This window comes from Phytophthora sojae (assembly GCF_000149755.1).
Source record: "Phytophthora sojae unplaced genomic scaffold PHYSOscaffold_8, whole genome shotgun sequence".
Classification (NCBI taxonomy): Eukaryota; Oomycota; class Peronosporomycetes; order Peronosporales; family Peronosporaceae; genus Phytophthora; species Phytophthora sojae.
This window is the reverse complement of record NW_009258122.1, coordinates 1,389,349-1,401,774: the sequence shown is the minus strand read 5'-3', so window position 1 is coordinate 1,401,774 and position 12,426 is coordinate 1,389,349. Positions and strand designations below refer to the sequence as shown.

Here is a 12,426-nt window from a genome sequence, read left to right as displayed (position 1 = left end):
AGTGCCGCAACCTCCACACAGGGGGGGCGAAGTTAATGATAACTCTCATCGAGGACCTCGGGTCGTAAATTACGACTCGTAATTTACAGCTTCAGATTTTCTACTATTAGGGCATCTAAATCATCTGATTTAGACTTAGGATCTGGAACTACTGAGCCGGGGATACAACAACACTGAACAACTTTTTGATACAGAGAGCGCCGGTAAGAGCGCTTCAAATTCCACCGATTGTTTTGATTTACGTAAACTTGGTTCTCAACATCCCACAGTTGAGCTCTCTAAACACTTCACTCCTTACAAGAACTTAGTGTCGACCCACCACTCGGACGCGTAGTTCTCACCAAGAGTGTTCGTGATGGGGTACGGCGCATCCAGCTTTCCGCTGAAAGGGGCTCGCTGGGAGGTATCCGCACCGGGGCCGCTGTTGTTGAACTCCTTGTAGAAGATGTTGTTCGTGGGGGAGACGGCGTTCCAAAGGGCCCAGCCCTTGGGGTTCACGACGTTGCTGATCTCGCTGTTCATGAAGACAGTGCGGGAGTACGGACGCCACGGACGACCCAAGTACGTCGAGCCATTGCCGCTCGAGCCGAACACGCGCGCGCGGTTGAAGATGTACTCGGACAGGTTGGAGCTGTTGCCGTTGCCGTTGGCCGTGATGTAGCCCTTGCCCACGCTCTCGATGTCGCACGACTCAAACCACGCCTTGGCCTGAAGACCGAAGATGAAGTCCACAGCGCCAGCGATGTACGAACGAGCGTAGATCTCACGGCCCATGTGTGCACATAGCGAATCCTGGTAACTTGAAATGTTGCAGCCGTAGAAGCCGTAGTTGGTGTCGTTGAGGTAGACTGCGACGGCCTGGCCGCTCTGCTGGATCTGACCGGCCGTGTTGGCGATGTTGAGGTTGTACACCTTGATGTTCTTGCCGCGAAGACCCAGCGTCGTGGTGAGGAAGTTGCGCTCGTCCTTGATCTCGGCAGGGATGTCACGCTGAGCCTTGGCCTGGGTGATGGTCACCTGGTTGTCAGCGTACGTCATGGTGTTGCACGTGTAGCCCTGCAGCACGAGCGGGCCGTTGAGCGGCGGGACCACGACTTGCTCGTGGTACACGCCCGGGAGCACGAAGATCGTGTGCTCCTCCGTGTTGTTGACCACTTTGGCGACAGCTTGCGACACGGTCGGGAAGCTGCCGGGGTGAGCACCCGTGGCGTCGACGACGAGAGCTCCCGCAGGGGGCACCGTACGGGCGTTGGGGCCGCTGCACGCAGCGTCGGGGGAAGCAAATGCACTCGCAGCGAGAGCAGCGAACGCCACCAGTGGCAAGGCGAAAGAGCGCATGGTCGGGGCGAGGAAAAACACAAAGCGATCTCATGTAATGCCTAACAAACTGTACTGTAAACGACCTCCGAGATAGAGCTTTCACGCAATCGCGAAATGGTTCGTATCGAGTCGACACGAACCACAACATGTCGATACAGTATCATCGAAGGGCAGCTGTGATAACTTCTAGGAAGGGCACGCAGGCATGTGCTAGTCTTGGCACAGGCGCATGTATCGAGCTACATCAGAGCCAGAAAACCTTATGCACCATCGGAAAGGAGATTTTGGAAGGAGCCGAAGGCGCATTTGAAAATGGGGTTCTCGGCGAGGAGAGATCAAGTCAGTTCCTATCATGGACCAAGCTCTCGAAGCCAGCTAGGTGTGTATTATTAGGTGCCTGGTTTTCTTCACCGAACGGCTCCGTATGCATGGGGCATCCGGTGGCGAGGGTTTTCCCACGCTAGGAATAGTGTAGCGATAGATAGGAGCAGTACCATTCACTCTTTCGAGGCGTGACCAGCAAGTCCACGATTCCCAACGACACCTTCGCAGAAGGTCACGCTAGCGTTTGACCCACCACACCACTCCCAGAGCTGGCCTCGTTGGCCCTCGACTCGGACCGACGCCGCGACGACAACTCCGCGCGTCGACGTCCCTCGTCTCGGCCCTCCAAGACCGAGGCTTTATTGTGAATGTACTGCTCCTTTGCCCCAATTGATCTCGACGAGTGGAGAATGTTGTATTTCATAATGGAGCCATTATTGGCGAACACGAGGGAAATTATGTTTTCCACACAACGTTGGACAGGTTCGCCGGCGGTGGGCCACAAGCCAGTCATTCCTACTCTCGACGCCAAGAACCGACTGGGAAACAAGCCCGCCACTTCTCGTCCCAATTCGGATAGAGGTCTAGCCGTAGCATAAGCGTTCACAATGAAGTAGCATGTTTGCCCCTCAAGTTGAAGTGGAAACGCTAACAATCTCACGCAATACGGTATTGGTGATTCACTTTTGATGAATAGCACGAACCAAGGAACTGCAAGCGATCGTGGTCAACCTCTGCTACAAATATCGATGTAGCTTCATCGGGCAATTCCTGGTAGTACTATATAGAATGCTGTAGTGACTGGCACATTACTGTCAACCTGCTGCGCTTTATGCTGCTCGTTGTTTGTTTGGATTATAAGTGCTCTTCTCACATTCGTGTAGCGCTGAGATAGACAGACGCAACGTCGAAATTGGTGTTGCTAACAGGTACGGGCAAGAGATTTGGCGCTGATGTTACAGCAATGACAGGTCTAGAAGAACCTCTACCAGCTTTATGCGTGGATTGAAGGAAACCACTACCGGTACATGTACTATCATTTCATGACTATAACTTCGAGCAGTGAATCGTGCAGCTGGTACAGATCTGCCGAAAAAAACTCCGGAGGGATCATACCCACTTATATTGCTTGAATAGGTCAACATTTCTCAACGTTAATTGTTGAGCTCTTCAAACAAATTCAAAAAGACAAAAATGAAAAAGTGTGGATTCTTCAAGCAATTTAAAGTCGTAGATTTTCTCTCTTAACCAGTTGGCGGGCACATAACATTCAAGAAAAACGGGGAACTACATGTATGAAGCGAAATGCTCTAGGTAAGGTGTCGATGTAGCCTAAGATTGAGTTGCATTGCCTATTGGCTGGTTGATGGGGATCTCGTGCTTCAGTCAACGATATCTATTAGCCTTACCAGTACTATAGCTAAGCCCGTCGACATGAACTAGATATTCGGCCTCTTAATATCCCCCTCACTTCGTGCATCAAGCTCGGAATGCGCTTAGGCAACTACATCATCAACCAAAACAGGAAGAACTACCAAGGCAGCTTAGTAAAAAAAATTAGGTTCTATTTGTTTAAACCAAGGTAAAACCAAAAACCTACTTCGTTTCGAAAAAAGCGACAGGTTTTACCAGAACTGATGTTACCATCCTACCAAACACATTCTTGTAAAGAAACCCGAGCCGGATCGTCCTATTGGAGCGCTCACTGATCACTCATAGTTCGTTTTCATCCTAACACGATAACGCGACGGTGTATGATGAGGCCACCACATCCGAATACAGACAGACCTTCTTGTGTGGCCCCAACACAATCTACAAAGGGCCTCCAGGGTACGACATCTATTTGACTTTTTTATGACTGACAAGGCCGTTGTTAGGTGCAGCCTACAACATGTAGGCATCCCTCACAGGAAGTTGGTGTCAACCCACCACTCAGACTTGTAGCTCGCTCCAAGCATTTCCTCGATCGGCACGGGTCCACTCAGCTTCCCGGCAAAACTCACTCGCTGAGCAGTGGACGAGCCGGGGCCAGTGTTGTTGTACTCCCTTAAAAACACGTTCTTGGTGCTGGAGCTGCTGTCCCAGGTCTGCCAGCCCTTCGGGTTGATGACGTTGCCGAGCTGGCTGTTTTGGAAGACGACACGAGCGTACGGACGCCAAGGGCGACCCAGGAACGCAGTCTGACTGCCGGATCCATACACGCGGGCGTTGTTGAACACGTCCTCGGACGGGTTAGAGGTGCCCGCGTTACCGTTGGCAGTGATGCAGCCCGTACCAACCGACTCGACATCGCAAGACTCGAACCAGGCTTGGCCTGCTCACCGAAGACGAAGTCGATAGCTCCGCCGATGTACGACCGAGCGTAGAGCTCTCGGCCCTTGTTAGCGCACAGCGTATCCTAAAAGAAAAATTGCGGTGAGTGACAACAATGAATCTGAATAGTAATAAAAACACACACACACACACACACAAACCTGATAGCCGGTGAACTTGCACGCGTAGAAGCCGTAGGCAGCTCCGTCGACGTAGGTGGCAACAGCTTGACCGACGTTGCCCGCGGTGTTGGCGACGTTGATGTTGTACACTTTCACGCCGCTGTTCGACTTGAGGACCAGCGTGCTGACGGCTTCGTTGCGGCTATGAACGTTGGCGGCGAGGTCCTTCTGCGCCATGGCATGGGTGATCGTGACTTGGTTGGCAGCGTACGACATGGTATCGCACGTGTAGCCCTGCACCACCAGCGGGCCATTCAGCAGCGGGATCTGGACTTGCTCGCGGTAGGTGCCCGGGAAGATGAAGAGCGTCTGCTGTGACGTAGTGCCGCTCAACTTCGACGCGCCCTGCGCCACCGTCTTGACGCTGCCCTTGTAAGACCCCGAGGCATCGACGACAATGGCGCCGCTGGGAGGCTGCGTGCGTGCGTTGGGTCCGCTGCACGAGGCCTCGGCGGAGACGAAAACGCTCAACAGGAGCAAGATCACTGGCACTGCGAAATCCCGCATTCTCGTGTTTTTGTCGTGTCGAGTTTGGCTTGACTGACGAGGAAGGAGGAAAACCAAAAGTGAGTTAGTTGTCGAGAGGCTCTTCCAAGTATCGCTGCAGGGGTCGTGGAAGTCAGGGCGGGGTACAGTATTACGTGGAGGATACTGTTCATGTTGCTCTTCGTATGCTTGTCTTGGCCCCCGCACAGAAAACGTGTTGAAGCACGTGACGTTTGCCACAGCGCCAGTGGTTGCTATTATCATTTACAGTTAGAAGCGCAACTCTTCACTGCTTCATGTGGCTTTTTGGAAGGCACGAACTCGTCAGCTGCTGGTCTTCTAGCTTGCCTGCCATCGCTTTTGGGATACTTTTGAAAACTACACAGGATATGGATCTATTTGATCACTATCATATGCTTGTCATCAATGAAATGGGACGTTGACTCAGCATGGGCGTCGTAACCTCGTGATGTTGGTGCTCAAAACTTTCCTGGTTACATGTAGTGTACTGTAACGTGGCGGGCAGTATCGCGGGCCCTCGTATCACCACGACGTGACACGTATGAATGCGTCGTATTTCGCGCCAACAAGGAAGGCAAAACTGGTGCTGATGGATGGCAAGTCAGGACAACTGAGCAGTCATACCCACACTAAGATAACCTACAAACACGTTTGCAAACAGCACTTACAGTGAGTTAGTATGTTGTGAAAATCACTCTTAACATTTTTGCGGAGCCCACTACATGTACCTGTGCTACATTCAACCATACCGCTTTGTCTTGAATATTATAGCCGCGCTCCCTGAACACTGGTCTGCATGGATCACACAGTAGTCGAGTTACCATGAAGCCACTCGAACTGGAAAGTGTAGTCCGTGCCTATTGCACGCAAAGCTACAGTTAGACCAGTCAGCAGCCAAAATAATTAAAGCAGTGCATCAAGCCGCACCATAGTGCTCGAGAGAGCTCTGCGTCGTGTAGAACACCCACAAGATGATCGCTGGCTGGACATGGATCATGTTTTGTCAAGCACGAACGCGAGCTGGTGTAGTGTCGAGAAGTCGAGGTGTCGCTTGAGCGTCTGAGTGAGCGCGATGAAGGAGGTGAGCTCCACGAGGCTGTACAAGAGCACGTTCAGAACCGTCTTGGCCAAGTGCGTCGAGTCCATGCTAGCGATCTGCGAGTAGTAGTCACGGTTGGGCATGTGGAAGACGATGAACAAGTACAGCGCTGCAGTACGAGCACCAAACGCTAGTGAGAACAAGAACACAACCTTTTTGGGCCGAAACACAGCAAGTGCTTACAATACACGATGGGCGTGATGACTTCTGCGAAGGCTGTGAGGATGGAGAACTCGGACGCGTACATGAGTGTTCGCACCAGACTCGCGTACCTGCGCTCGAGCAGCTCGAGCTCTGAGCGCGTATCCATCATGCTTTTCGTCCTAGAACCAGCTGAACTGGGCATCTTGGGAACTTTGAGCTCTGAAATCGGTTCTATCCTGGCGCTAGATCGGGAACTGGCACGGACGACTGAAACATCTTCAGGCATCACCCGTATGCATTGCTGAAGTTGGTCTCTGACATCCTGAACGACTACAAACCGCTTTTTGACACTACCCTCTGTAGTCTCGAATGTGTATCTCTGTAAGATATCTGCAGCTCAAGGCAGCATACTAGCCGTTGCAATTCGCTCGCCCGGCAGCTTGGAAGCGTACTTGTCGTTCCTCCTCAGCTGCATAATCTCCTCCGCCGTGCCGGCGATTTTTTGGCGAATGCTGTCCATATATCGTACGATCAGCGCGACTTGCACCGCGTTGGCACCCATGAGGGTGGCCGTCGTCGTTAGCGAGGGCTGGTACTGCATGCAAAAATTGACGAAGAGCGCGTTGACCAGGTCGGCGTTGAACACGACGACGATCGTGATCTGTTCGCCGCTAGCCGACCGACATAAGTAGTAGAACATCACTCGGTACAACGTCTTGAGCAGCGGTAGCAGCAGCGAGAACGCAGTGCTCTTGGCGCCGTCCATCTGCTGGAAGAAATAGTAGAAGAGAGGATACCCGATCGTGACGAAGCCGTAGCAGACACAGAGCAGCACGGCGTCCGCGATCTTCCATAGTAGACCCCAGTTCTTTCGCACATTCGGGTACCAGACAATAGCAACGCCATGAACATCAGTGACACGTAGGGCGCTGCCATCAGGTGGATAGTGTACGGTACTGGGAAGCCAATCCACCACGCCAGCAACAGCAAGATGCCCGCCGAAATGGCCGCGACAGCCACCGCACTGATTACGAGCTGGGTCTTGGAGAAGGGAAGCAGGGGCATGCGCTGACTGGTAGTGCTTGTTGTGTTGCGAGTAAAATGGAAACTGAATTGATGTCTTTGTCTGTTTGCTGCTATCCATCTACCCGATGGCGCCCTCATGGCGCTCGGTCCTAAACATGAAGTGGTTGGCTGAGGCGTGCCGGAGCAGGAGCTTGCGCAACCGGTGAGTATGCAGACGACGACTTGGGCTCTCTGCGTGCGGACTCAACTGATGATGTGGTTGTATTCTGCTCTTGCACGTGCAGATCATTACACTCCCCCCGACTTGAGCGAGTCCCGGCACCTTGAACGTTGCAGTCGCCGAAGTTGAAGTTGGTAGTACCGTAGACCCTCGATGTAAGGAACAGTACCGTGAAAACGCTGTTCAAGAGAATTCCACTAGGCCCGTGCCACTCGATTGCGTTGGCGAAGATCTTTTAGCAGTGCTTGCCAGTGGCTGACGTTTTTGATGTCGCGCTCGCGTTCCTACGTGTTCTCATGGTGAGGGAGCCCGTACCACTTGACCAAGTACTCAGGTTGGCGGTTGAAGATGCGCTTCTTGATCAGAGCTTCGACAACGTGTAGTGGCTCGCCATCGTCGTCGAAAATCACGGGAGTCGACTTCGGGATCACACGGCCGACGAAGCGATCAGGGTTGCTGTTGTATACCTTGAGCTTGTCGTTGTTGAAGCGTGGGCTAATGTGCTTCATGTTGGCCGGTAGATCCAGCAGCGCGACGTTGCCGTGAAGTTCCAGGATCGGGTACGGACCGATGAAGCGCGGGATGAACTTCCGTGAGCGAAGCGTCGTTTCCGCGGTGGCGTGCGAGATGTTCAGGTCCTGCGTCGACAGCAAGGCTAGATCACCGACCTTGAATGGGTTTGCTGCACGACGCCGGTCGTAGAACTTCTTTTGAGCCTCTTGCGCATCCAACAGATTCTTCCGAGCACATTCGGTCACCTCTTGACGATGCTGAACAAATCCAGACGCGTACTCCACACGAGACCTCGCCACCGGCTGATCGCTCTCCACACTACCCAATGGGTTCTTAGGGTGACGACCGGTGTCGACGAAGAAGGGCGACAGCTTCGACGAGCTGGACACCAGTGTTGCGTGCGCATACTCAATCATGGGCAGGTGCTCATTCCAGTCGTTGCCATGGTACGAAACAGAGCATCGCAACGAGTCCTCGAGAGTCCGATTCTGACGCTCAGTTTGGCCATCGGCCTGCGCTCGGTGGGCAGTCGTCATCGCTGTCTTGATCTTCATCAGCTGTACCAGTGCTTTCCAGAACTTCGACGTGAACTTCGGGTCCCGGTCGGAGATGATGGTCGATGGGATACCATAGTATCGGATGACGTTGTTGAAAAACAGCTTGGCAATGTCTTCCGCAGTCGCCGTGGTGTGCGTCGGGATGTAGACTGGACGCTTTGACAACTTGTCCACCACGACCATGATCGCATCAAAGCCGTCGGACACTGGCAAATGCGTGATGAAGTCAGTCGAGACAACATCCCAACACGCAGCGGGCAACGGGATCGGCTGAAGCTTTCCTGCTCTTCGTCCCGTGCTTGACTTGTACCTCATGCATGACTCACAACTCTGAACGTAGGCTTTGATGTCCAGATCCATGTTCGGCCAGAAGTACCACTGTGCCGCAGCAAGCTGAGTGCGACGGATGCCTGGGTGCGCCATAATCGCCGCATCATGCGCGTTGTGAATGACATCGAGCCGAAGTTTCCGGTTGTTTGGCACACAGAGGCGGCGTAGGCTGTCGTTGCTCTTCAAATAGATCAACCCGCGAATGACTTCGTACTCTTCCGACGAGCGTCTGGACTTCCACAGTGGCTTGAAGACTGGATCTCTGCCGTATGCCTTCTGAAACGCCCGCTTCGTTTGGTTATCCAGCTGAAGTGAGCTGATCACCGTGCTGTCCTCCATTGACGCTGCGTTAAACCTCATGTGCCACTGTGCTGTGCCAACTCCGAGTGCCTTTGTGGCTGGCTGTTTGACGGCCAGCATCACAGCTTGATCACGGGACGGTATGCTTTGGAGCTTCGCCGTAGCCATGGTACGTCGTGAGACCACGTCTCGAATGTTCGTGCATGTGGTAGACGTCAAACACGCCGTACACACTACAACCGGCTCGGTCTTGGACTCACAATCCTCCTGCCCCTCCCCCGGACTCGATGATGCATCAGGGGGGCGCGACAACGCGTCCGCAACGACATTCAAAGCTCCTGGACGATGATGCAGAGTGAACTGGAAGGACGCAAAGAAGTCGAGCCAGCGGGCCAGGCGACCCGACAGGCGTGGATGCTGCAAAAACCACTTGCACGCCGAATTGTCCGTGTACACTTCAAACGAGACTCCATGGAGTTAATGACGCCAACGTGTAAGCGCCTGCTTGATCGCAAAGAGCTCCTTCTCGTGAACAGGCCAGTTCATCTCGAGGTCCCAGCTTCTTGCTGAAGAAAGCCACGGGGAGATCGTTGCCATCATGCATCTGAGAGAGCACTTCACCAATGCACGCATGGCTGGCATCCGTTGTCACGATGAATTTTTTTCAAAGTCCGGCAGACGAAGCACCGGAGCGTGCTGGAGCGCGAGCTTAATGGCATTGAAAGCTTGGCGCTGGTGTTCGTTCCATACCCAAGCGACATCCTTCTTGACCAGAGAGCTCAGGGGCAGTACCAACGTCGCAAACTGGTGGATGAAGCGACGATAGTACCCGGCGAGGCCCAAGAAGCGTTGGAGGTCCTTGATGTTGCATGGCTTGGTCCACTCTGCGATGGCTCGAGTCTTGCAAGCGTCCACGTGCAACCCATCAGCAGAGATGGTGTGGCCGAGGAAGTCCACCGAGGCTTGTCCGAAGTCGCACTTGTCAGGATGGGCGTAAGGCTTGTTAGCGCGCAGGACTTCGCAGACTTGTCGTCAGTGCTCAACGTGGTCAGCCATCGATCGCGAGAAGATGCAGATGTCGTCAAGATAAACGACCACGAACAGTAGATGACTCAGCAGCTTGCGCATCAGGCGTGTCCACGTGCCTGGCATGCCGGCCAGACCCATGGGCGCCACGTTTCAATGATAGATCTCATGGTTCGTCCTGAATGCCGTGTACTGTTTTGACGTCGGAGACATGCGCATTTGGTGGTATCCACTCGCGAGGTCGAGAATAGAGAAGACCACTGCGCCCACCATGCGATCGAAGAGTTGTTTGATGTGCGGTAGCGGGATCTTAGCCACATCCGAGGCGGCATTCACCAAGCGATAGTCGATGACCCATCGAATCGGCATGTGCGGGTTGTTCGAGTGCAACCACTCCAAGCGGGATGGGAACTTGCCCGTCGCGGGATCCTTTTTCGGCACGCCGAAGATGTTCGATACCCAGGGAGAGTCCGCCACTTCGACCCAGTTCTTCTTCAGCAGCTCTGCCACAAAGATGTCCAATGCTTCCTGCTCAACCTTCGAGAGGCGGAAGGGAGCTCGGTTGCTTGGCGTCGCCCCTGGTTTCAAGACCACTTCGTGCTCGATGGAGCGGCTTGGTGGTAATCCAGGTGACAGCTCTGCTGGAAAGACATCTGCGAACTCTTCAAGAACCGCTTGAAGCTGCAATGGCACGGACTTCACCTTGGGCGACGTCTTCACCGTGACATGATACAGTTCGACGTACTCGTCAGCCTTCACCTTCTTCTCGAACTCCGCAGCCGCAAGAACACACAGCGGCGACGCACCTGTACCATCGTCACCGTCGTCAAAGATGCGTGGTAAGGTCTGGTGTCCCAGCGCTGCTAGTGAGCTCGGTCCCAAGGGCAGCCTGCCTGCACATGGTCATCGAGCTGCTGCCGCAGGTTCGGGGGAAGCGGGTGCTGAAGAAATTCCGGTTTCACTTCCACTGAAGCCACCGTCGGTCCCGCCACCTCAAGACTGCTGTTCACGGAACTGAAGTCATGTACTACACGCTGGTTGGGGAAGCGCATCACTCCGGTTTGCCAATTGATGGTCGGGTTAAACTGCACTAACCACGGTTGACCGAGAATCACGCCTTGGTTTGAAGATACCTCCCATTCAATGAGAGAAACATCGTTGAAGACTCTGCCATCAAAGCCGACAGTCTCCAAGCATTGCTGTGCGGTACGCGCCGGGGTTGTCGTGCCATCAAAGCGCTCGGCCGTGACCTTGGCGGCCTCAACGTAGTGCTGCGCGAGGCCCGGACGCACAATGTTGCGCTCTGCACCACTGTCGATCAAGACTCGCACTGCCTGTCCGCTCATCGCTCCCTCGAACCTCAACCGTTCACGACTGGGCGACAACTTCGCGTCGAGAGACACCATGTTCAGCTGCAAACTGTCGATGACCTCGACGTGGTCATCGCGGTTGTCTGCGTAGGCGCCGTTATCGTCGTCGGATGCGTCGTCGTCTTCAACAATGCGACGAAACGAGCCCTGGTTTGCGCGGAAAGAACCGCGCCTTTGTGGAGGACGAGATGAGCCTCGGGAGTTGTTACGCGCTGGCCACTTAGGACATGTAGCCAGGCGGTATCCGGGCTCCTTGCAGTAAAAGCAAAGATTACTTCGCCGACACTCTTCGCGAGAGACGAAGCGCGAACTCCCGATCTCCATTGGAGTCGGCTCCTCGACGTGATGTGACGACTGCTGAAGGCGTTGTGGACCTTGGCCTCCGCGGTTCACGTTGGTTCGACGCGATCCTACAGCGTGCGTGCGGTAGTACATGAGTGCAAACGAAATTGCGTCTGTCGTGTTCCTGAACTGGCGCAGCTTCACCTCTTGTTTGATCTCTACGACCAACCCCTTCTGGAAATGCATGACCTTGTCGATGTCGCTCATCTCCTCTACCTTGCAGATGATGTGCCGGAAGGCCGACACGTAATCTTCAAGACAGGTGAAGTTGTTCTGGCGCAGGCGTAGGAGCTAGTCACGCAGGTGCTCTTGCCGATCGGGTGTCGTGAACTTGCTGGTCAGCAGCTCCTCGAACTGCGTGACCGAGTGCAGGAAGTTCCCGTCGTGGGAGACGTACTCACGGTACCAAGCCGCTGCTGGTCCCTTCAAGTTTGCCACCAAGAGCGACAAGGGGCGCTGCTGCGGCGAGTCGGCGCCGTACTTGATGTTCTTCGACTCAAAGTAGAGCTTGGCGCTGAAGAGGTAGTCCGCGACGGCGTCGTCCTTGGTGCCGGAGAACTTCGGCATGGTGATGCCCTCGGCCCGGTACTCGCGCGTGTCTGGCGACGAAGAGTCGGCCACCGACGGGTGCTGCTGCTGCGAGGTGGATTGCTGCTGCTGTTGCTGTTGCAGTGTCGCCGCCATCTGGCGCTGCAGCTCGGCTGTCCGTGCCATGAACTGCTGCTGCTCGCGCATCATCGCCGCGAGCGAGGCGAACATCTGCTGCACGCTGTCCGCGTGCTGCATCGCTGCTTCATCCATGTTTGCGCCTACGCTAGACACGTCGTCAACAGATAGCTGGGGCGCGCAAGCT

The 12,426-nt window shown here is 54.3% G+C and overlaps 3 protein-coding genes across 3 annotated transcripts; all 3 read right to left on the bottom strand.

The window, feature by feature from the left end:
* Positions 1 to 294: 294 nt before the first annotated feature.
* On the bottom strand, positions 295 to 1,338 carry PHYSODRAFT_518742 (hypothetical protein; the record flags this gene model as incomplete). The annotated part of the gene is made up of 1 exon (XM_009535244.1): positions 295 to 1,338. The coding sequence occupies one exon, from the start codon at positions 1,336 to 1,338 to the stop codon at positions 295 to 297; it is 1,044 nt and encodes a 347-aa protein (XP_009533539.1).
* A 2,100-nt stretch (positions 1,339 to 3,438) lies between these two features.
* PHYSODRAFT_347564 (hypothetical protein) lies at positions 3,439 to 6,954 on the bottom strand (the record flags this gene model as incomplete). The annotated part of the gene is made up of 9 exons (XM_009535243.1): positions 3,439 to 3,866; positions 3,920 to 4,042; positions 4,119 to 4,624; positions 5,468 to 5,503; positions 5,574 to 5,628; positions 5,658 to 5,854; positions 5,929 to 6,039; positions 6,301 to 6,757; positions 6,847 to 6,954. The coding sequence occupies 9 exons, from the start codon at positions 6,952 to 6,954 to the stop codon at positions 3,549 to 3,551; spliced, it is 1,911 nt and encodes a 636-aa protein (XP_009533538.1). The 3' UTR covers positions 3,439 to 3,548.
* A 3,770-nt stretch (positions 6,955 to 10,724) lies between these two features.
* On the bottom strand, positions 10,725 to 12,140 carry PHYSODRAFT_519761 (hypothetical protein; the record flags this gene model as incomplete). Its single annotated transcript, XM_009535242.1, has 4 exons — positions 10,725 to 11,314; positions 11,417 to 11,585; positions 11,646 to 11,864; positions 11,967 to 12,140. The coding sequence occupies 4 exons, from the start codon at positions 12,138 to 12,140 to the stop codon at positions 10,725 to 10,727; spliced, it is 1,152 nt and encodes a 383-aa protein (XP_009533537.1).
* Between the last annotated feature and the right edge of the window lie 286 nt (positions 12,141 to 12,426).